Source organism: Chroicocephalus ridibundus, chromosome 2, assembly GCF_963924245.1.
Source record: "Chroicocephalus ridibundus chromosome 2, bChrRid1.1, whole genome shotgun sequence".
NCBI lineage: Eukaryota > Metazoa > Chordata > Aves > Charadriiformes > Laridae > Chroicocephalus > Chroicocephalus ridibundus.
Genome location: NC_086285.1, coordinates 110,276,679 through 110,301,937, shown reverse-complemented (window position 1 = coordinate 110,301,937; position 25,259 = coordinate 110,276,679). Strand labels below are relative to the sequence as shown.

Sequence of the window (25,259 nt, the reverse complement as noted above, 5' to 3'; positions counted from 1 at the left end):
CTTTTAAAAAACATATTGTGCAGAAGTGTCCCTCTTGGCATGGGACTGCTGGAAGCTCAAAGTTTTTTGTGTGCAACTAGTAAAGAAATAATGACAACAGCAGTTGTTTTAAAAGATCTTTCCCCCAGCTGAGAGAAGTTGATTAGCACAAGGGGACTAGAAAAGTATCATTGTTTTTTTGGTTGCTAATTGCACTCCAGTGGGACAAGCGCATAAAGATTTGGTATTAGATTTTCTACCTAAAATAAAATTTTTCTAAAGGAACTATGTGTTTTAGGAGAGAACCAGTTACATTCAGATAATGACAGTATTCATCTCACACAATGCAGAGGGTTTATTTGCTACATCAATAGATTTTTACAGCAAAGAAGTGCCTCTAAGCTTGTAGGATTTCCAAAATGTCTGTGTTGAGGTTACAGAGCCTGTAATTTCTTTGATCTTGTATTGGTTTGGAGTCCTTGAAAGCAACAAGAGGAAGGAGCAAAGATGTAACTGTGTGTGAGGTTTATAAGCACTTTTGCCAATATTTGCAGACATTGTAAGCTTCATTGGCAGGGCTTAGGGACTTTGTAAATGTGGTAAGCCTGACTTTCAGAAAGAACACAGGATGTCAAATAGTCATTATGATACCCTTGTACTCAAAAGCTGGAGAGACTCTGGCAAGTTTAAAATAGGTCCCTGTATGAAATTACATTATAGAGTAATCTGTAAAATCAGTTTGACATACTGAATCAAAGCTCTTAGTTACTGGTGAACAGAAAATTGATGTATTTTAAGTCCCATAACTGATAAATGACTTGATGGATTAACTACCAATTTTCTTTTTAAAATTTCCATCTACTTAATAGTTGCACGTGAAATTTCAGGTTCAGAATAACCTTTTCCCTGTCCAAAAATATTAGACAGTTCACAAGAGAGAAAAATTGCATTTAAAATAGAATTGCAATCATAATACTTTGTCATGGATACTTCAGGAAGAGAGACCAAGAATGTGGGTTAGCTAGGCCATAACTTAAGTGAATAAAGTTGTCTTAAGAACGATCATTTCTGGTCAGAATTCTCTCAAACAGGTCCAATCTTTTGCAATCTGTACCATTTTATGGAGGGCTGCACTTAATCCTTTTTCTCTCCAAAACTGCAGCCTTGTCCCAGGACCCATTTTTGATCCATGCCTTAACTGAGAATTAAAAAGCTGAGGAAAATGGATGGGGGATGTACTATTTCAAACAGAACTTTGTCCCACCCACTTCCTGAAAAAATCCAAATAAAACTGACCAGAATACAATTTATATTAAATTCACGCTGGACAGCTGTTACTGCAGTTTGTTCTTAAGGAGTGGTTCCTAGACTTGCTGCTCTCATTTTCGCATGTTAAAAATGTGTTCATTTGGAGAATGAATACTCTCTTTAACAAATGCTTGTGTCTAAATCCAGTTTATGAAGGAATCTGATCCTCCATTGAAGACCTTTACTGGGCTTCTGCCAAATTGCTACAATATTAATTTGCAACATCACCTCCAAATGGGTCCCTGGGCTATTCAATGGAAGGTCTCAATGTTCCAGACAATCTGCTAGTGAGAAAAAAAAAAATCCTTTCTGGCTATCAAAGGCTGGTGACCATGGCCAAGGTCCTGGCTCCCAAGTGTTGTTTTATCTTGCTCTCAGCATACATCATGGAAGCTGCTGTACAGAACAAAAACAAATGGGAACTGACATGGAGAACGTAATGAATAGAATGATATCTTTACAAAATATATCTTTCTTTCTAGCCACTTAGACATTTTGCTTTCTTATTCCTGTCAACATAGAGACGTTTCTTGCTTAAGAAATGTTTATGCCACAGATTATTGCCACGACTGATACTAAGGTATTGCAGATTATTGAAGGAAATGAGTATTTTTAAAGAAATTTAGAGACAGCTCTCACCATTTTTTTTTCTGAGATGAAACAGGAACTCTTCATCCATCTTTTTATAAAAGGGTAAATAATTTTATAGGCTAAAAGTAATGTTATATATATACAATTATCAAAATATATAATGCTTATATGCATGTATATTTAAATCTCCAATTACTCATTACAATTTTAGCATGCAGACTTCTTTTCAAAGGGGAACTATTATGATATGTCTTACTTAAGTGTACTTCAGGCATCACCATCGTTTAGGAAATATTGTTCACATACCTCCACCAACCAAAGGCAGAGGTAGAGATGGCAAGCTACTGAGTGAGATGGTTTTTATTGCTGTGAGTCAAAGGCTGAGACTATTTAGGAAGCTGGAACTCAGTAATATCTGATACTACTGGTTCACAAAGAGGACCTTATACTCTAAGCTGGATCAGCATGGAAATGATGAACGGTAGTGAAAAACCCACCTCTCACTGTTACAGATATATATTGGCAGAGCATGTTGTATAAGTGTAGTTCAGATTTTTGGATCTTTTATGTACAACAGTCCATTAAACATTTTGCAGGTACCTCTGTGGTTCAAGTGACAGCCACTGATGCAGATGATCCTACTTATGGCAACAGCGCTCGAGTGGTTTACAGCATATTGCAAGGACAACCTTACTTTTCTGTGGAGCCAAAAACAGGTAACTTTCCATAAACTGTCTGCAGTAATGCTGACAAAAAAGAAAACGTCCATTAAAACTTGCTAGAAATTTATTAATGTGGTCTCTTTGCTAATTGAATACATTTGGATTTTGTTGATCTTTTAATCTCTTATTCTTCAGAATGAATTATGAAAACCGCACACCTGAGCGATGTCACAAGCAGGCATTGCTGGAAAGGGGAATTTTTATTTTCTCAATCTAACAGTTTCCTGGTCTGCTTCCTGGTGCTGTCTTTCTGATCAATGAAAATTTCAAGATGCTGTGACCAAGGCTTTTTTGACAACATCTTTTTTAGAAATATCTAAATGTCACACAGCCATATTTCCTTAACAATAGATTTACGGCATGATCACAGCTCCATTCTATGTTTTAAACTGAAGGTTTGTTGTGGTAAATATATATTTTCTTTATTTGTTTGAAGAAGAAAGCACTGTGCTTCCTATCCTTATCTGATATAATATTATACTGCCACTTTCAAAACAAATTAATGGTTGAACTTTTTTTTTACTAATTTGATTACATTTTGTGAATATTTTAAGCCACAACAAGATGGAACCTTTAATCCTCTGTTGGTTTAGTAAACATTACCCTTTCTAGTGTATCATTTCACAAAGCAGGAAAATAAGTTCTCACTCAGCTCAGTTCAGTTCAGTTTGGTGCCTGAGCTTTCACTTACACCAACATGGAGAAGAGTTCAAATATTAATTTCAGAGACAGACTAGTTGAGACAAAAGAGAAACAAACTGTTTACTCTATTTATTGTAAACAATCTGTGATGTGAATCGGACCTGAGTCCTAATGCTATGACCAAAAGGTCACACTATTTAACAACATCTACATTTGTGGAAATAAGTACTATAATTATCTTTGTATTACAAGAGGTCCATCCTCAGCAGGGATAGATAGCACTTTCTTTTTCCCCACTTGTATGATTTATAGTAGTTTTTCTCTGTCTCTCTCTCTCCATGTATATGTATGTACAGTATATTGTAATAATGACTGCAGACAGCTTTTCAACAATAATATGGTACTTTCTGCTAAATAAAAATTTTTGAAGATTCAGGCTAAAATGTTTGCATAGATTTTCACTTTGATGTGATACTCAAATTTCCTGTGTGCATGGTAATTAACTTCCAAATGATTGGTTAACATTGCCTGACAATTTAACTATGACAGAAAAACAAGCAGTCCAGAAAAAGCAATGTAGAAACAATAACATTTTGAAATTGTATGCTAATTTTATTTTAACATGTCTTGTAAAACAAGTGACTTAGTACCAGATAGTCTGTTTGTGAAATAAATGTTTCAACCCAGAGATGATTAATGACAAGTCCTGCATTCATAAGGGAAGAAAGAAATAAAACTCTAAACATTCAACAAATTTCAGATGAAGAGATATGTGTCCCAATGTGCCTCTCCTTTATTTAGTTTGTTTATGTTTCCTTTGCTGCTGACACTAAGTGCTGGTGGAGTAAATGGCTGCCCAGGGAGGTGGTGGATTCACCATCTCTGGAGGTGTTTAAAAAAAGGGTAGATGGGGCACTGAGGGACATGGTTTAGAAGTGGCTCTTGTCAGGGTAGGCTAAAGGTTGGACTCGATGATCTTAAAGGTCCCTTCCAACCTCAACAATTCTATGATTCTATGATTCTATGATTCTCTGGAAATCAGAGTTAGCGGCTGTACTGTATACTGAGCATGAAATATTCATAAAGTCATCACTTTTTAAGGAGACACATTTATTTACTGATCTATATCAACAAAACTGAAAGGATAAAACATGGAGCTTTTAATTTCAAATCAATTACCTACAAATTGCATGCAGAGCATCAAATAGATATAACAAAAATTACTTCAGATATTACATTATTTCCATTAATAATAAAAAATCTCTTAATTACACTAACACTTTAGAAGTGGGTATTGTTAAAACAAATATATGGTAAAATAAGATAATTTCATATATATGCAGAGTGTGGAATGATATCAATATTAGTAAGAGGTTATGTTGTGAAGGGCTATTCAAAACACCATGAAATGAATCTTGACCTTGGAATCTTAAAAATGAATGCAGAATATTCCGTTCTTCCTAGCTCTAAAAGAGTGGGAAATCAAACACAGAAGATGATATCTTCCAGGGAAGGGAGTGTTCACCAATACCTTATGAATTCTACAGTTCAGGGAGAAAATATTCAGAAAAAACAGTCATAGATGACATTATCCAAAGAATCTAGTACTAAATAAAAATTGGTGGGTTTTGGTGACTACTTAACATAAAGTTCTAGTATGTCAGTTCAGCTCCTAGTCAAAACCGTGATACTAGTCTTTAAATTAATTCTTTCCTCTCGTTGCAATCTGCTGTTCCATTTAAAGGCAAAGTCAGTTTTCACAGTAATGTATTTGCTTGTGCAACCATTGACATATCTTGTTTTGCTGCAGGTGTTATCAAGACTGCCCTTCCAAATATGGATAGAGAAGCCAAGGACCAATACCTACTAGTTATTCAGGCAAAGGACATGGTTGGGCAGAATGGTGGATTATCAGGGACTACATCCGTAACTGTCACCCTGACTGATGTTAATGACAACCCACCCCGCTTTCCACGACGTAAGTCACTTAATAAAAACATGGCTTGTAATATTATTTCTAAACATTACTATTTTCTTTACACATGCTAGTCCTGAAAAAAATGAAAGTGCTCAGCTTCTGTGTTAAGTACTTTAACAATCACTGACAGCAAGGCATATAATAATAATATAATTATATAATACTACTAATAATAATTATTATTTTTACACTGGAAGAATCTTTTATCTTTACCTAATTATGTTTCAGGGACATTTAGTAATGTATTTTACTTTCTCTCTATGAATAAAAAGACAAAAAAAGATACACCTTAATAGACATTTGTCTCTTGCCAGTTGACTTGATGATGCGTAGTTCTTTAACTTGACTCAATCCTTCATATTCCTTTGGCATTTTAGCAGAACTCTCTTGTGCATACAGTGTTTCCTGAGGAGTTAATTACGGAAGAGCTGGAAAGTCATCTTACCTTCATTTACTTTCTTTGAATAAGGTGGCTCTCATCCTAACCAAAGAAAGGACTACACAGTTGCACACTCCAACCTGAAGAGCTCAGTTTATTAATAGCATTCTGCCTGGGGTGCTTTTATCTTTAAAAAAAAAAAATATTGCTAAGTAGAATTAAAATAATGTGAAGAATATATTCACATCCACTACAACCTCACCTCCGATGACTTAAAAAATAGATAATAGATTTCCTGTTATTTCAAGCCACCAACTGCTTGAAATAATAATACAATAACTGAAGTTATTTTTGAAGGTGAGGGTGTTATTGGCTACACACTGCGCTCAGATACCCTTTTGACAACATATATATCATTTTCTACTTGAATGAAAAATCCGGAATTTTCAAGAAGCAGATGGTGCACTTACTGTTGAAGAAATTAATATATATATATATATATAAGTTTCTAGTCATTTTCAGATTGCAAACTGACAAATCAAGATACAGAGCTATAAAAGAATAGGAGTTTATATAGATATTATTTGACTTCCTTTTTTTTCCTCTTTGTGGAAAACAAGGTAAAAAAAATTCTGCATTGGAACTCCATAGCAGGAATTCAGCTTATGATTTATACTTAAGCTTTCAATTTTGTTTTTCCGTCTTTGCCTTGTACTTCTCTTGTCGTAGGAAGAAATTATACCCATAGTATTTCAAGTAGAGTTCATCATAAGGAAAACCTTGCAAAAAAAGGGCAATTCTATTTTAAACTTGACATATTCTGTTAATCTGAGTAAATATTCAAGTGTGTGATTTAAAGGAAGGTAGAATTTAAGGAGGCTAGATTTTTTTTTTAGCCTACAGTCCCAGAAGACTCTAAATTCATTAGATTTTTAAATTTCACAGGATCATATCAATATAACGTCCCAGAGTCTTTGCCAGTGGCTTCTGTGGTGGCCAGAATAAAAGCTGCAGATGCAGATGTGGGACCTAATGCTGAAATGGAGTATAAGATTGTGGATGGTGATGGTTTGGGAGTATTCAAAATTTCTGTTGACAAAGACACACAAGAGGGAATCATAACAATTCAGAAGGTAAGACTGATTTTTCTCAATGATTCTGTTTGGTTCTGTGTAAGATGAGGGCAGGCAATGAGAATATGAGTTTCTGTTTCTAAGAGCCGTAACTGCTGTAAAAGTGTCCACTGCCACATTTCATCTTGACGTCAGTGTGTGCGTGCGTGTGTGTGTGATTTTGAGCTTTTTAATGACTTACACTGAAAATTCTTGTTGTTTTTTTTTTTTTTCTCAATAGCTGTATTGTTTTGATGAGTTTTTTTTTAAAGATGCTGCACATACAAATTTGGATAAGAATCTAAGCTTTACTCTTTTTTGTCCTTATATTAAAGAGAAAATGTGAAAATATATCTTACAGTAAAAATGTACACTCCTAATGCAAAATGGAATCCAAAAATAATTAAAAAAAAAAATTAAAATCTAGTTGTCTTTGTCTGATGTTGTTTGGTCCAGAAGACACATATTACTAATGTTAAAATGATGTATCAGTAAGAATAGTTGTTTTATAAAATAATATATTACAAAAAATATTATTTAAAAACAGGAAATATTTAAAGAGTTTTTTTCTTCTCAGCTTTCTGTATGTAAAGTTAGAAAATTAATATTTTAAAATTGAAAAATCATGTTTATATAAAATATTTAAACTCAGAATTGTTACCTTGCTACAACACATTTTAAAGAGTAAACATCTACAAAATAAAAGTGTAGTGAAATATTTTTCAAGAAAATTTAAATTTTGAGGAGAACAGGACAAAAGCCCAATACCTTAGATAGAAGAATCTCTTCTCATATAATTTCATACTCTTATATCTGAATGCTTGACAATGACAATGCTGAATCTATGGCCTTATCTCTGCTAAGCACTTTAATACCCACTAAAATGTGGCCTGATATTTTAAAATATGTGTGAGTAATTTCCTGAACAAGTACTTATATTTGTAGTTAATATGATTCCATAGCAAATTTTCCTCCCTCTATACTCTTTAAACTCTGTAAACTTCACCTAATAGTTGTGAGGGTTTTTTGTGTTTGGTTTTGTTTTGTTTTGTTTTGTTTTTTTCCCTTCCTTTAGCATATAAATTCCTTTCTAAAGCAATATAAAACTTCAGTAACATTTCTCCTTTGAAAAAAGTTAATACTGCATAATGTTGCAAAGCAATGGGCTAATTCTCTAACACCCTGAACACCTACTGAGAGCTGGTAAGCATCCATAGATGTCATAGCAAATGGGGGATGTTTAGCACCCATGAAAGGTCAGGCTCTAATATGTGTAATGTGAATCATCTTTTTTCAAGACAAAATCATCTATCTTAGGCTTCTTGCAAACTGTTCTAATTTCTGCTTAGCACATTTGAAATACAAATGATGAAAACTTCATCGTCTCTTTGTTCTACAGCCAAATTCAATGTGGCTCCTTCAGTTTGCTTGTTTAAGGTTTTTAAGTAAAGATGTGGAAGTTATATGCTTATCCTAGAGGGAGAGCATTTATCAGTGCCACAGTGACTAACACTGAATCAGTCGGGGGTTTCAGCAATCTAATTTGACAACTGATGAGTTCATTTTAATTTTTAGTATGCTCTTGTAGTCCTGGTGTTTGTTCCTGGAATATCCTGATTCCAGTGTTGTACAGTGGACCAAATAACTGTCATTTGTTATTTTTATAATCACTTTAGCTAGGGAGCTGAATTGGACTTTTCATTACTGAACATTTATCCTGAGAAGTGCTCCAAGAAATAGCTATTGGACTACATTAAAAAGGTTACAAAATTTCGACCTGATGAAATGCTCTAATGTGCTAATCATTTTTAAACCTAGATGCTGCTATATTTTGACACAAGAATTCAGACTTTTTTCTCTGCAGTGTTAGAACATTTCTCTCGTTTTCCTGTTGTTATCTGGTTAGTTTCCTCTGCCATACCCAAAGGTGAGTATCCATGATGAAGGGCACCTCCCAAACCTCTGGATGCCCTTAGCTCTTCATTTGGACTCCAAGGAACTTGGTGCCTTGCCCAAGGGTGAAAGATCCTCCCTGCCAACCCACCAGAGAACTAGGGTTGGGCTAGGAGGGAAGAAAGTAAGCAAAGAGCTCAAGCACAGTGGCTAACAGGCAACTGCACCTTGTTCTTCTCTGGAGGACATGTACATATAAGGCCATTAATGACAGTGTATGCAGGTTAAAGGGTATTCCACCACTAAACCTTACCTGACAGATCACTATGGATTTGGGCAGAGGTTATGCCTGCATGATAATGCGTGCTTGTTAGTAAGGAATCAGTGGAGAAATTAAGTCTGTGGCCTAGAATCCGTCTAAACATTTTACGATCAGGCACATGATGTTCTGTACACCTCTGAGTGCAATTAGCTTGCTCTTTCTCATGCCCCTGAAATTAGCTGAGGCATTGAGAAACAGCTCAGCCTCCAAACACATGCCCATCATTTTAAACTCGTGTGTATTTATATGCTAAGATGACATGTCTGCATACACATCAAGCAGTGAAATGCCAAGGCAAAGACTTCTGAAAAGGCACGCTTTGGTTCTAAATGCAAATGCATGCTTTTGCTTTGCATACTTTTGCTGCAATTGTACATACAAATCAGCAGGTCAGGCATGAAAATCACTACCAGTATCTCTGAGCAGCCGAAGGCACAGCTCCATTCATTTTTGTGCTGGGTGTTGTGGAGAAAGTTTGGCACCTGGTTATCGGAGTTCCACACACAAACTGAGGAATTCACATTCCATTTTTAGAAGGATAACCATTTTGACACAATTTGAAAAGTTGATATCTTCACTAAAAACTAAGACTTTTTCAACGCATAAGGAGCATCAAGTATAAAAAAAAATTGTAAAAAAAATAAAAATTGAGACAACTGAGATTTAAGAATTCAGTGAGCAAAGCAGGATTTTAGTATCCTCCAAGTGGATTGAATATGAAAGAAAATGTCCAAGAATCAGCAAAAATTGAAAAAAAAAATCTATATATAAATTCAGGAAAATAAACTTTTTTGAAACAGAGAGATACCTATAATCGTGGTATTAGAAAAAGAAAAATGTTACATGGCTATGTATTTCCCAAGACTATTTTTCTATAATGGACTTGACTAATACATATATTGACTTGATAGGTGACAAAATTGGTAAATGAGATTTGAGCGTGTTTCATTTTTGATTTGGTTCTGTTTTTTTCCATGCACATTTGAAAACATTTCTTCTCTGCACCCAATGACACAGAGATTTCAAAACATCAAAAGTCAGCAGAAAAAAAATAATAATAATGCTTTTACTCTAACAGTGACATTCATCTAGATATGGAATGTATTCTTCCTTCATTTATACCTCTTCTGCATTGCTAAATCCAGATATCTCTTTGGCTTGCACAGTGTATTCAGGACGGATTTTTCTCTAAACTGTTTGAGAATAGTGCTATTTTTCAAATAGTGGTAGTAGTTCTGCTCATACTTTTTATAGCCATGGCAGGACTGGGGATTGCATGCTGCTGAACATGCTAGCATTGTTGCTGCCTAATGCCCAATGTCAGTATATACTAGCTACTAGACTAAACCTCAGTTCAGGGTAACATTTTGACAATAGACTGGTACTCTCATTTTAACTCCCTTGACCATATGCAATCAGACAAGGGAGGAATACTTTCCCCGTGTTTTCATCCATTTGGTCTTTATCCCTCCAAAGAGTAAAGAGTAGGATTGTACTACCTTATGCAGCACAACTGAGGAGCATGCATACTGTACCACTGTACAATATTTGCAGCTACATGGCTTTTCACACACTTGGGACATCTTGTTTTCTTTTGTTCTGGGTAGGATGTCTGAATCAGAATTAAATGAATGAGACATGAATTTCGTGTATTCCAGTAAGTTGCCTAAATTCGTTCTAGACAAAGAAAAAAAAAAAAAGACTTTTTCAAAATATTATTTGGGACAAGGACTAACTTTCGTTCATGAATTTATGGCTTAAATAATAACAAGAGGTTAAGTCTGGGTAGAATTTATTTTTTGTGAATTCAGTGAAGCTAGAATTTCATCTTATGACAGAAACTAGCAAAGACAGTATTGAACCATTTACTTGGTTGCTGGCACTAAAAAATAAAGTCTACCTTCTTCTGCAATATATTAACTGAATTCATTGACTGAATTCATAAGCAAAACATTTAGCCAGCATGTATCTAGTGCATAAGTTCTTTTTAGGCTGCCATGCTCTGTTTCCAACCTGCAATAGGATGTGAAAAATGCTAGAAGACAAACTTTATTTTTGCAGAAGCTGTTATAAACAGCAAGTGAATGGGACGCATAAGCGGAGTTCAGAGCAGTATTCTCAGTTTAAAGGAAGGGTGGGAAAGTGGTGGGAAAAGTAGGGGGTCTTTTCTTGTAACTAGTTATGTTCATACTATATGTTGCCTAGTACTTTCAAGTCACTGTGGAAATCTCCCCATTTTTTTCTTTTCCCACTTTCTCTTTTATTTAATAATAATAAATAAATGCAAAGTTTTCACTTGTCAAATGAAACAGAATAAAACTCTTCCTTTATTTTTATCCTGTACAGAACAGTCTAAAGATACCACCTACTCAAACCATGCTAGAGTTCTGATGTTGCAAATAGTAGGAGAGTTTGGCTATTCTCCACCCTGTAGGCACACTCTTTGTAGTGAATTCTTAAGTAAAGATAAATTAGATGTCTAAGTTACTTTTAAGCGGGATTTAGGAAAACATCCATCTTAGGTGATCTTTTCAGAAATGAAAAATATCTTGTAGAGTTTTTGAAAAGGAATTGGGCATTTATATTTCTTAGAAGTATTTCAAAATTTTATCCTGGTTCACACTGTGATTCAGTTCTCCATCTGTAGAGAAGGATCAGTTCCTTCCTGTGGTTTCATTTGTAATTTACATTCTGCTATGAGTGCTCCTTTAGTAAGAACTCAGATCATTTGCATAGCTACATTTCACAGTGGTGAGGGTGTTTGGAAGAAAAGTGTAATTTTTCTGAATGTACTGGAGTCTTAAAAACGTGTTGGGTTTGTCTCTGCAGTAGCAACCTTAGAACTGAAGAGAAATAAAAAAGGCCGCAAGGTATATTTTTTATTATATGTATCATATGTGACTTTTTGGAAGGTTATGAGATCTGATTCAAGCAATTTTGAAGCCTATGGAGAAATTTTAGTGAACTTAAGTGGGGAAAAAAGGCCTGAAGACTCTATAGAGAGTCAGTTGTCATGTCTTACTGTAGCAAGTGACAAGCATTAAGATTTCCTATGGCACAGTTTTTGCCCACTTTGCCTTCATTTGTCCCCCCAATACACAGCCTTACCACCAATATCACCAATCAGTTTGAATGTAAAGAGGAAAAAATGTAAAAATAGTGTTGCAAAGTACTTTTTCATTGAAATTGACTGCTAAAAGATTATTCTAAAACCTGAGTTCATTCTAAGAGTAATACTAGCAATTATAAAAATGGGGGGTTTATGTGTAAGCTTTGGAGTGAAAAGCTATCTTTCTATTACTGTTAACATTTCACTTATTTTTTTATAACTAGAAAATTTTCTTTCAATTCTATATCAGAGTTTACAATGTAAGAACTTGAGGCTTCCATGGTTCCTTTGAGAGATAATGTGCTTTTGTTTGATGTACTGCAGTTTTCAATATAAAACCTCAACTGGGCTTAAAAATGGGATTTTCACCTCTGAAAAGTACATTATTACAAAGTTGCCATACAATAAAAACTGAACATTACAAAAATGGTCTTCTTGTGAATGATAACTTCATGTCCAGCCTCTCTAATGTAGATGACTTGTTTTGTAGTTTCCTAGACAGCATAAAATTCTTACCCCTTAAAAGAAAAAAAAAAAAAAAAGAAATAGAAAGACCCCACAAACTCCAGATGAGATAAAGATGAATGGATCCTGCACAGGATCTAATCAGATAACACTAATGCACAGATATTAATGAAGCTGTCAAGCTCTATTCACTGTACTGAAGGACTGAGGTATACATTGTGCATTTAACCTTCAACACTGATGTAGTGATTTGTAGTCTGTTGACTTGGTATGTCATTATTGGAATCTTGTGCTTTTGTTATAGCAGGAAATAATGAAGGCATGATCTGAAGGCAAGTTAAATAACGCTCTCTTTATAACAGACATCAGTGATAATTAGATAAGAAGAAAGAAAAAAAGGAAATCTTTTCAATTCACATTTTCAGTCTTTCATTAGTGTCTGTAGTATGCAATGTCTTCATTATATTTTCTACAAATCGTTGAAACATTTCCAGTGGGTCACGAACTCCAGCATACTAATCATATCTTAAAGGTTTTGTTTATTTTCTTGTGTTATATTCTGCCTCAAAAGTTGGTACCTGTGCATTCACCACAGGAACTGAAGATGTGTGTCTTATAGAAACAGACCGAGGATGACTGTAGCTTTTGTCACACCCGTCAGGAGACAGACTCTGCCACAAAGAAATAAAACAAAGCAATATTACTGCCCCTGTATAACACAATAGCATCTGACGTTGTAAAACCCCTTTGCCAATCTATCCTTCCCTCTTGTAAACACCAACTGTTGCCCACTGTATATGTATATATGTTAGATTTTTTTATTATTATTATTATTATTTATTTTTCGTTAACAAGGACACTTATAGCTTCTGGAAACTATCAGCAGCATTGGGTGCCAGAAGATATCTGAGGGATCCTAGGGCAGGATTCACGTTGCTGAAAGCAGATGTTTACATCTTCCAGTTATTGAGATACCCTTACTAGTGACTGCTGAAAAACAGGCATTCATAAGTAGACCAACTGATTTCTTCCCTGGAAAAATTTTGCTATACTTACAGGAAGCACCGTATGGTGATTTTCTCAGATGTACTTGGCTAAGTTAGAGAAAGTGAAACCTTCATTAGTTTTGCATCCTATTCTGTGAGGAAATACCTTTCTAATGCAAGTGAGTTTTGTGTATTCCCTACTAACCTAACACTCCTGTAATCCAGTCAAATAAAGAATGATCTCTTTCTACATTACAAGAATGAAATACGATTTAAAAGTGCTTGTTGGCTTTTGTGATAAACATTCACATGGAAAACACGTTTTTATGATTTCAGTTATTGAAGTTCTAATTTAGTCTTCTTTAATCAATGGAATGTCTTAAAAATAATTTAAATAATATTTCTTCATTATTTTGCTTAGTCTATTGAAGTTAAAATTTATATAATTTGTCCGATTACATATATTGTGCTCTATGCACTTTCTCTGTTAATCAGGATTTTAATAATCTCTTTTTTTTAGGATGACTGTGGTGTTGGCATTAGTATATCACAGGAAGCTATCTTGTCCACAGTCTCATGATACATTTCCATGTGTTTGATTAAGCACCACTGTAGTCTCAATCATACAATTTCAACAGATATCACTGATTAATGAGAATGAATTAGCTTTCTCTTCTCTGATGCATATTTTTGTACATTCTGACTGAAAATATGCTGTTTGCTAAAAGCTTCCTTTGTTTTTTGTGGTTTTATTTAGTTCAAAATACCTCATCCTTTTGTCTTTGACATTCTTTGGGTTATCATTTCTTTAGTTAACATGATGTTTTTATTATAAAATGAGAAATCTTAAGATACTTTTGTGCCTGGTTGTCTTCTCCTTAACCTCGCTGGCCATATCAGTTAATTAATTTTTACCACCACACAATATAGTTTCTGAGACATTTTTCGTCATACCTCAAAACAGGACACACCATGTTACATTTGCATTATGTCTGTGAGGTTTGTTTCATAGCACACATATTGTACTCAAAATATAAAACCAAAATTAAAATTGAAAACAATTGAACTTGCTTTAGTAATAAATAGTGACCAGTTGTAGCCAGTATAGCGACCAATATCCAGGCAACCTTTCTTTTAGGGCATGTCTGTATTTGGAGAGCTATGTATTCTACAGCTCTAATTCATTGTGAGAAGTGCTTGCATAACATGAGAATCACATGTTTTTGCATTCAGAGAAACCTTTTGCTGCCACATATAGTTTATAGAACTTCAGTGCTTTTCTGAGTGTTCTGTGTTGCAATTCATTTTTCATTTTTAAATCTAGACTGTTTACAACTGTATTGTAATGTCAGCATAATTGCTGACTTTAAGATGCTCATTTGGGATTTATCCTTCTGTAACTCGATGGAGAACTTAGACCCTTGCATTTGTAGGTCAACAGATGTGTGTTTCACCTCTGCTGCTCCTCTGAGTTGAGTACAGGAATGTTTTGCAGATGCTGTCAGATTATTTTCCAAGCACATTTCAGATCCCTATGATGTATGCAGAATGAGAACTGCATAAAACCTTTTTTAATCTGTTTTATACACTTCAAATTATAGTTTGAAAAGATAGTTGAGTAACCAGATTGCAGTTTTGGAGAGTTTTTGGGTCTTTTGTTGCTGTTCTTAATGATTAAAGTTGGAAATAGTTAGCTGGGTATTTGGTAAAATCTGACAAACTAGAGACTATAGATATAGGGTAAATGATGTTAATGTTAACATGATGCTTGCTTTCAATAACTGCCTGTGAGGTAAGACGAATTTTTTGCCTCCAAAATAATTTTCTTTATGGGACTGTCCTCCAGATCACAGATATCACTTTAGGTGTGGCAGGTAATTTCTAATTCTAAAGCAGTATGTATTCCAAAAGAAACTATAATTTCATCAAAGAAAATTAAAGCAGAATGAAGGTGTAAAAAATTAATGTAATTTTTTTTGTTAAGCAAAACAAAACAAAACAATCTCCAAGCTGTATCTCAGTACAAAATATTGTCATATAAATAATGTAGCTTATCCAATTGCCACTTTTTCTACACAAATTTATACAGAGGTTGGAGTAATAATTGATGAGCCAACCTCAATGCTATCCAAAAAAAAAAAAATAAAAAAAATTTCTGAATGAAGTGTTTTCACCAGTGAATATTTTACTGAGTTCTTATGTCTGGGTAGTATGACACATTGTATTTGACACTACCTTATATAAAATATGAATGAGACAAAAAAAAGTATTCATTCACGATGATGAAATAATGGGGTGAATTTTGTCCTCGCAGAAGTCACAAGAAGTTTTGTCATTAAAGTCATTCACTAGTGAGACACTGCAAAAAGTGTTTTGAGAAAGCTAAAAAATGAGGCATCAACTATACTCTGCCAATCAAATCTACTGGTTGGATACAAATGGCAAAGTTCATTTTGTACTTCCTGATAGTTCTAAGTGAAACTATTTTGTGGCAACATTACTGGATAATAAAATTTCCAAATAACTACCTGTATAGGAGCTGGATTTTGAAGCTAAGACAAGCTATACCCTGAGGATAGAAGCAGCCAATATGAATGTTGACCCTCGCTTCCTGAGTCTGGGACCCTTCAGTGACATGACAACAGTGAAGATAATTGTAGAAGATGTTGATGAACCACCTGTCTTTAATTCACGTTTGTACTCTATGGTGGTGTCTGAAGCAGCAAAGGTCGGCACTATCATTGGAACAGTGGCAGCCCATGATCCAGATGCCTCAAATAGTCCTGTCAGGTAATTATAAGATGTCTTAATTGCTTATTTATTTAGCCTTTTTATTGCAGTTCATTTTGTTGAAGGAGGGTCTTTGGTTACACCAAAACCAATTAGTTAGCTTTTTTCCCTTGCAGAGGGAGATCGAGATGTTCTAAGACTTTGCATATTTTGACTTTTGTACTCCTGAATTTCCTAAAGAAATAATATATTTTAATATCTGTAAAACAAAGAAGAGAAGAGATGATATAATTTCAGGATTCCAAAGAAAAAAATCTCAACATATCATAGAATCGTAGAATCATTTATTTCTTTCTAAGTTTAGGGGAGTCTATTATTACCTAAAACAAGTTATGTTCTCTTAAATCAACCAGGACCTATATATATATGTGTGTATATATATATGTATGTAAAAAAATACACACGTATGTGTGTGCCTCTGTGTGTGTGCATGCATAATGGGTTGTATTCTGCCAGCACTATGCACAAGAACATAATAGCACACAGACTCTTGCATGGTAAACCAGAGTTGAGGTCTGACAGAAAACAAAACAAAACAAAACAAAACGCAGAAAACCTCTTAATGTGAGAGAAATAGATAGGACAAGTCCTAGTCAGGATGTTTAAAGGTAACTGTCTTTTGGCTTTTGTAAATATTGCCACAGCCAAATATCTTCTATTTGAATGGAAAGAGATAGGAGCCCTAAAACTGCCAAGGGCCTCTTCCTTTGTACTCAGTGTGTGAAGAACCTGCAAGTCTTGCACATTCTCATGTCCAGGATCATAAAAAAAAACATAAGAAAACACAAAGTATCCATCTTATGCTTGCCTGTATCTGAGGTTAAAGCTCAAGGAAAAGACTCACCACCTAAGTTAAACCAGTAATGAGTTACTTGTTACTTTTCTTACACAGAGTAGTAATATTATTTGTCAAAGGAACATGCAAAGGATCTAGAGTGTAATACTTCTGACTCAGGAATTTTGTGAACTTAAAGATCTGCAGGAGGAACAACACATACACAATTAAAAGTTAGTACTCGGTTTCACTTATTGTCCATTTAGGGCATATGTAGAAAAGAAATTCACAGGTACAGAACTTGTTTGGATGTCACCTTTTTTGGGGATGTTAAATTTTTACTTTCATGCATTGAAGATGAACTTGGGAATCTAGTGTAGGTCTGTAATTTCTAAAGCAGCAATCAAGTTGTAAAAATAAATCATATGTTTCACTCTTAGAGGTGACGTAAGTGTTCTCTCTCTCTCTCATTATATATTAGCAACATATTCAAAATAGCTGATTCCTATCATGTATAAACAAATCCTAGATAGCTGGTTGGCAGGGATTTACTTGTGAAATTTATCTTTCCTGAGCTCTTTCTTTGCTGTGGCAGGTTTTTTTTGGCACTGATGTTAGCATCTGGTGTATAATATCTGGTTTAGTGAATCATGTAGAGTAGGATTAAATTCAGTTCCATAAATGGAGTCCATGCTCAAAATACTTTTGACTCCTGCGTAAACATAAGGATGAGTTTATTGGCCTTGATCTGGTTAATTTTTTACAATTACAGCATAAAAAATAGCTACATTTCCAGCTTAATTTACATCTTGAATATTTCTTCTGCTTCAAAATTGTTTGGAATTTGAGAGGGAGGAAAAAGAGAAGTAGTGAGGGTTTATTTATATGCTTGTGAACTGCTATGTACATCACTGGGGCTACCGACAGATCATACAATTTAAAGCTGTCCTGCATCTGCTATGATGTACATCAGAGACAGATTCACCTAAAATTGGAATGTGTTAAGGAGGATTAACACATAATACTTTTCATTATCTATTTAAGGAGTTTAAATTATTAATCTATAAATAAGTATTCCAAATTCCAAGTGTTGGATTGTACTGATATTGATTAAAATTAACTTGTTCCAATTCAGGAAATGTTGAAATTACAGGATCAGACACAATTAAAACCTTGACAATACTGGGTGGGGGAAGTAATAAATAGTTTGAAAATAAAAGGTCATCTTGTATGGACCTAAAAACTATTGATGTTTGAACTAGCTTAAATAAAGGATTTAAAACTCCTGCAGCTCAAAGATTTTCAAGTACTAATGGCTGCAAGGAATTAAAGGATTAAAAGTATATAAAATAGGTTTTTAGAATTTGAATATGGATACAACTCTTGTAAATAAGTTAAGGGAAACTGCTTGCTTCCTATGCATAAAAACTATTTTTTTCTTGTTTCCTAAGAATCTGTTGTCCAATTTATATAACTGGTTTGCTTTCCCTCCTTTCCCCTCCCCCCCATTCCATTCCCTTCCCTTCCTTTCTCTTCCCTTCCTTCCTTCCTTCCTTCCTTCCTTCCTTCCTTCCTTCCTTCCTTCCTTCCCTCGCTCCCTTCCTTCCTCCCTCCTTTTTATTGCTTTGTTTTTATAGCTTTCTTGCTTTCTTTTCCTTTTTCTGTCTTTCTCACCTCTCCTCCTTCTCCTTCTCCTTCTCCTTCTCCTTCTCCTTCTCCTTCTCCTTCTCCTTCTCCTTCTCCTTCTCCTTCTCCTTCTCCTTCTCCTTCTCCTTCTCCTTCTCCTTCTCCTTCTCCTTCTCCTTCTCTTTTCTTATTCCTTTTTTTTTTTCAAGAAAGGTCTTTGGCTCTTTGAATTGTATAGTGATAGTGTTAATAACTGGGAAATCTAAGGGCTGGCAGGAGATGGAATCCCAGCAACGGGGCCTGCCAAGATTGACTACATAGCAGAGGTGACAAGCATAGTCTCATGGGGAAGATTGCCAGCCACAAAACAGCTGAGGAGCACTGCTGACCAAATAAGCAACAGTGCTGGCATGAAAAATGAACTACAGATAACACAAAATGAAAAAAAAAAAACAAACCAAAACCAAAAAAAAACCAAAAACAAAAGAGTGAAAGAGGGAGAGCCTTAATCCATGAAACAGGATGTTACTGTTGTTACAACTCTTTGCTCCATTCTCTCTCACACTGTGACATAATACAGTAAAATAATTCTAAAATGTAACAAGTCTCTGCTCTAGCATTCTGTAGCCAAGAGGGACAGATAAAAAAACAATAATACAACAAAGTAGAAGCTTGTATATTACAACATAGAACAAACAAATAGTGTCATAAGATCATTATATCTGGGAAGTCCTGTTTTGTTAACTATCTTCCATAATTCTTTCCTTCCACGTTGTTCAACGGATTTGGTTAATGTTATATCAATAATCTAAAATATCATCAGTGTGGCAGTAATTGTAATGATCACACTTGGCCTGATTTGGGTATTTTAATTCATCGTGAGTCTAAGGAAGTGCTCTGGATACATACTTGATCTAAATGAGAGTGCAAGAATCTGACCCAATATTAAGTCAAATGTCAAGAATATTCCAGTTGTTAATCTAAATCTTCCTAATCAACTGTCTCTTTCTCTCAAAAGGGTTACAAGCAAAACACCCACAGGCATTTTGACCTTTTCCCTTATTCTATTTTCTGTTTGCTAAGGAGCTCATTTCTCCTTCCTAAAACAAATTTGGAGGTAAAAGTTATGTTAAGCCGAAGAGTTAAGGGCATGAGCCTGTGTTTGTCTAATGACAGTAACGCACCGGGAGCTGACAGTGACGAGACATGCAATCCCTTGACCTACTCTGCATTATTTTATCCTTTTTATCCTTGCCCCTGCAGCTCTGGGTAACTCAGGGGCTCTTCTGCTGGTGATAGAAAGCTCTGTGCTCAGGCTGCCAGCCCCCATGGGAGCAGCGCCTGAGTGGTTCAGCCACATAGCAAACTTCCAACTTGCTTTTCCTTAGCTGGTGTTCAGGAGGATGCTATTCCATGTATAAATGAAGGATTGCCTTACAGCAGAAAGAAAAGAAAAGAAAAAGAAAAGAAAAAGAAAAGAAAAGAAAAGAAAAGAAAAGAAAAGAAAAGAAAAGAAAAGAAAAGAAAAGAAAAGAAAAGAAAAGGGAATACCTATAACCTCACTTAAGAGGACGCTACGGGAATGAAGCCCACCACTCTTAGCACAGGTTGCTGTGTAACTCACCTTTGCATATGGCTTTGCTTCTCTCAAAACCCCAGAGAAACTGGACAAAATAAAGCTCAAAATGGGGAAACAGTGGAAACTCTTTCTCTCTAATAAGAAATCAATGAAACATTTTTACAAGCTGTAATTGAACATAAATCAAAAGTTTTCTTTCATCCTTCACTTAGGTACTCAATAGATCGAAACACCGACCTGGAGAGGTATTTCAATATTGATGCCAACAGTGGAGTCATTACAACTGCCAAATCTTTGGACAGGGAAACTAATGCTGTTCATAATATCACAGTTTTGGCTATGGAGAGTCGTAAGTCACAATTTAAAGATTTTATTGGCTGTTTATGTGTAAAACTTCAGGCTTGGTTGTGATCAGCTGCCTTTAGAGAAATTACAACAGTTTCAAACCATGGCAGGTAGAAATAACTTACTAATGTAAAAAAACCCCGTGTGATAAAAATTAAGGAATACAACAGATTTCCTTTGTATCATACCTTGTGTAGTCTTTTGACTTTGAAAAATAAGTACAAAGGAAGATGAAGTATGTTAAGTCAGCAGTTTCAGATCAAGTATCGTTAGAGGAAAAGTGATATGGAGTATATAGGAAAGCAGTTAGCCCATCTTAGGGATGGCACTCACTTAGAGTTGATTGCTGTTAGTCAACCACAGCATTCTTAAAAGGTATGTAGGAAACAGAATGTGAATGCTTATGTGGTTTCACTTTCCTGACTCTAAGGTAAGACTGTAGGGGATATTTTGTACTCGGTATCTTTTTCTGATGCATGATGAAAGGTGTTGAAGAATCAAACCCTTCAAGTGCGTACAACAGAAATTCTGTTAATGCAAGTTCAAACCTGAACGCGCTCAGCTCTGAATACATTCTGTGAAAAACTATGTATTTTTGCCTTTATATTTAGAAGAATATATTTCTTCAAATTTCATCCTTATTATTACCCTCTTGGGCTGTAATAATAAAATAGTTACTAGTTTCCTGGCCTGCTATTTTAAAAATCCTCACTTCTTGCTTTCAGTGAGGTTAATTTAATGTTTAACCTGAAACCTAACATTTATCATTTAGTGTCTCTATGAATTTATCTTGTATTTTCATGAGTAAAATTTTGGTCTAGGAGGCCAGAATGGAAACTAAAAATTTTCCTGGGCAGTAACAAAACTGACAAGGTAGCCAAGGGGCATACCTGGCAAAAGTGAGAGTCCAGGAGCACAAGTAATACCTTACAATTCTTTAATTTATGTTCATGGCCTGCTTGGTTTTCAATAAGCTTAGATCAGCAGAGGAAAAATTGTCAGAAATTTGGTGTCAAAATTGCTTACTCCTCTGGTATTTCACACGTGGAATAAAATCAAAACAAAACAAAACACAACACTGTGATCTACATTTGGATGCACTGTTTTAAATGTTATAATATTTACTAAAATGTGGTTGAAATACCCTATAAAAAGATAGATACATATTTGAAGATTTGTAGAGTTTTTCATTCTGTCCTGCTTTATCACTAATATCACCACTTATGGTAAAAAAGTAATGCATTCTCTCTTTTCCCTGCTCCAAAACAGAGGTGTTATCTAGCAAAATAAGTATAGCACACGCTGATGTCCTTTATACTTAGTCCAAAAATATCTACTGTTTAAGATTAAATGATGACATTGGACCCTGAATAGATTCATATTTTAGCTAGAGATGTGCATCAGTTTAAGAATGTGATTCATATTTAAGGTGTTCAACTTACTAATGACAGTGTTGAAATACCCAGTTGTGTGCACTTTAAGTACTTTGGGATTTGCTTGGGAATACAGCTTCCTCTTTTTTCTGCTATACGTAAGTGACGGAATTCTGGTTTTAACTTCTTAATAGCCTGATCAATCTGAATTGCAACAAAAATTTATTTAAACCATGATAACCATGCTATTCCTGGTATGTATAGCACTTTCTGGCTAGCTATACCCCTTGGTGATGGTTTTACATCATCTTGCTCTTATCCTTCCATATGATGTGTTTTGATGCTGTGATTAGTGAGTTAGATTTTCAGTTTATCCATGAGAGTAAAATCTTAGTTTAACTGAAGTGGCTGGAAAACATAAACACTGTTTCCACCAGGTCCAGAAGATCAAGCCAAGAGCTTCCTTTGTCTTTCTAGGGGGGATAGTAATTAATTTGACATGTGTATGCAAAAGGAGAATGCAAAGGGAAAACGTACTGACCCAAAGAATAACTTCCAAGGAGCTCTTCTTGATTGTTTTGTTGGCTTCTTTTCCTGTAGAGAATCCAGCACAGATTGGGAGAGGCTACGTAGCTATCACTATCCTTGACATCAATGACAATGCTCCTGAGTTTGCCATGGAGTATGAAACAACTGTCTGTGAAAATGCTCAACCTGGTCAGGTATGGCTTAATAGTTTTATTGTGTTTATTTTTATCAGATAGGCTGACATAGCTTATGAAAGCCTGCCAGCTTCAAGATAAAATACAATCAGCTTTTGCCAGTAAAAATTACTCTTTGATGTGCAGCATAAGCAAATATTAATCAAACCCTAATGTCTTCACCATACCTCTGAGGAGAAAGACTCAGGTGTAAAAATTACTTGAAGGTACTGTTAAAATCTCTGGCTTTCTTACTGATATAACTGACACATTTTGCTAAACTCACCTAATTTTGAATAATACTAAGAATGCATACTTCCTCCTAATTTTGCTAGTAAGTGGGAAGTTATCACACAGAGGTTATTCTGAGACTAAAGGCCTATCGTGCCTAAAATGAGTACACACTTTTATTTCCCTTTGGAAGTATGGGTCATAAGGCCACAAGTTCACAAGGGAAATGTATTCCTACCACATTCCCCAGTGTTTTTAACTCACCAAGTGTCTTCCAAGCAGTCCTAGATGCAGATGAAAGTAACTGGAGTTGTTTATCCTTGGTGTCTCTCATATTTGGACTTTTCCTCTCCACTTTGTAAGACCTCAGAAAAAAAAAATATATATCTATTTTCTCATTATCTCTTCTATCTCCTATAAAACTAGTAGATGTTTCACCTGCATTGTATCTGCATATTCCCTGGGAGACTTTGCACTTTTGTGCATTCTCCCAGAATATTGTCCTTTTTGTGGCAGATGTTGTTTATGGCGCATTTCAAAATCACAGCATAATTTAAATCCTTAACAGAAAACACTACAATTATTAACTTGTGTTCATGAGAAATACAGAATATGTGTGCTCTTATAGGTGTACCTGTTTGTTTTCTCCGTGATATAGTAAGAACGGTTAGCTCCAAGTATTCATTCTTCATGGACTTTAAGCAATGTTGACACTGCCTTTTAGAAGCAGATTTTGACAGAAATTTAAAAAGTAAAATTGGAAAAATAATTATAATAATGAAAAAATATCCCAGAAAATATTAATATACTTATGACTTGGCTTTTTATTTTTCATTATATTATAAAAAAAAAAATGCACGAATTAAAATGCTTAAAAGCATCATTTTCTCCTTGCAAAAGTTTACATTGATTGCAGCTACTAATAACTAGATTAAGGGCCCTCCAGAAGATACACTTTGTCCACTGCTATGCAGTTTATATTCCAAGCCCTGGTGAACGGCAGGACCTAACTTTCTCACAGGCCTTGCAGATCATTGCTTTTGGCCAAAAGAGTTGGTACATGGAAAGTAAAGAGTCGAGTCACATTTTAGTTTTAATTGTATCTGTACATGCTTAGGAGATTAGAAAACCAAAATGCAATATGAGCAGGACTTAAGGGAGGGTTAATTTTTTGATAAGTAATAGAGTAATTATTTGTATTTATACTTATCAAATATTTATACTTATCAAAAAAAATTTGATAAGTAATAGAGTAATAAATATACAATGTACATCTATTTATGTTTCTTACCATGCCCAACAATGAAACCCCAATGTATCTCAAAACAGGTGATCCAGAAAATCAGTGCAATTGATAAAGATGACCCACCAAATGGCCATCAGTTTTACTTCAGTTTAACAGCAGAAGCAGCAAATAACCACAATTTTACACTGCAGGACAACAAAGGTGAGGACATTTTGTTTGAGTAAATATTCACCACTAACATCCTTCGTTTTGAATACACCATGCTGATTATGACCTACATAAACTTTTATTCTGGTAAGGACATAAATTAAACTACAATCGTATTGCAAATTAATTTTATCTGTAGATTATTTGTCAAGGGAATTAAGCTGCTGTTTGAATCATTTAAAGCCTTGAGCCAAACACAGCAGCTTCAAATATGTATTTATTTTTCTTCACCAGAAGTCACTCTTCTCACATTTTTTTCCCTTGTATTTATAGGGTTTTGTCTAAATCAGATTTTACCTTGGGGCAGGGACTGAAAAATGTCCAGGAATTCATGTCTTATCAATGTAACTCAGGGCATAAAAAATGAGTGCATGGTAAATCAAGAAGGGGGCTTTTTGTGGGGCTTTTTTGGTGTGTTTTGTTTTGTGGGTTTTTTCTTTTTCTTTTTTTTTTTAATAAGAAAAATGCATCTTTTCAGTACATATGAAGAAATTGAAGTATTGAAGAATGTGTTTGATAATGGAAGCTGTCTACAATATTTACACAGGCTTCTTATGACTATTTCCCCAAAGACTTATGCAAAGACTCCCACTGACATCACGTTTCTGTTAGTTAAAATATCTGAGAACACACTTCCAGTTAGTGTTCTCATCAGTTGCGCTGCATAGCAAGGCAGCTGGGCATGTATCAGTCAGTTTAGCTATTAGCTGAAGCAAGTAGAACTAAATAGGCACTATGTTACTCTTGCATTGCTCTTTTATGGATCAGTACTAAACCAGAGCAACCCAAGTCATCCGTATTAATAAAACAAGAAAAACAGACATATGGTGGACTAAAGGATACTGTTTCTACAGACAGACTTCGAACCACATTCACTAAGTATAACATGTGACTAATAAG

General features: G+C 34.9%; 1 protein-coding gene across 1 annotated transcript in view; it reads left to right on the top strand.

Moving 5' to 3' along the window:
- Positions 1–25,259, top strand: part of LOC134511851 (cadherin-7) — an 82,608-nt gene that overhangs the window by 44,469 nt on the left and 12,880 nt on the right. The window contains exons 4-10 of the mRNA XM_063326461.1: positions 2,475–2,594; positions 5,053–5,220; positions 6,545–6,732; positions 16,023–16,276; positions 20,469–20,605; positions 22,575–22,696; positions 24,236–24,353. Coding sequence (XP_063182531.1) covers positions 2,475–2,594; positions 5,053–5,220; positions 6,545–6,732; positions 16,023–16,276; positions 20,469–20,605; positions 22,575–22,696; positions 24,236–24,353 — 1,107 coding nt within the window. The remainder of the gene's footprint in view (positions 1–2,474; positions 2,595–5,052; positions 5,221–6,544; positions 6,733–16,022; positions 16,277–20,468; positions 20,606–22,574; positions 22,697–24,235; positions 24,354–25,259) is intronic.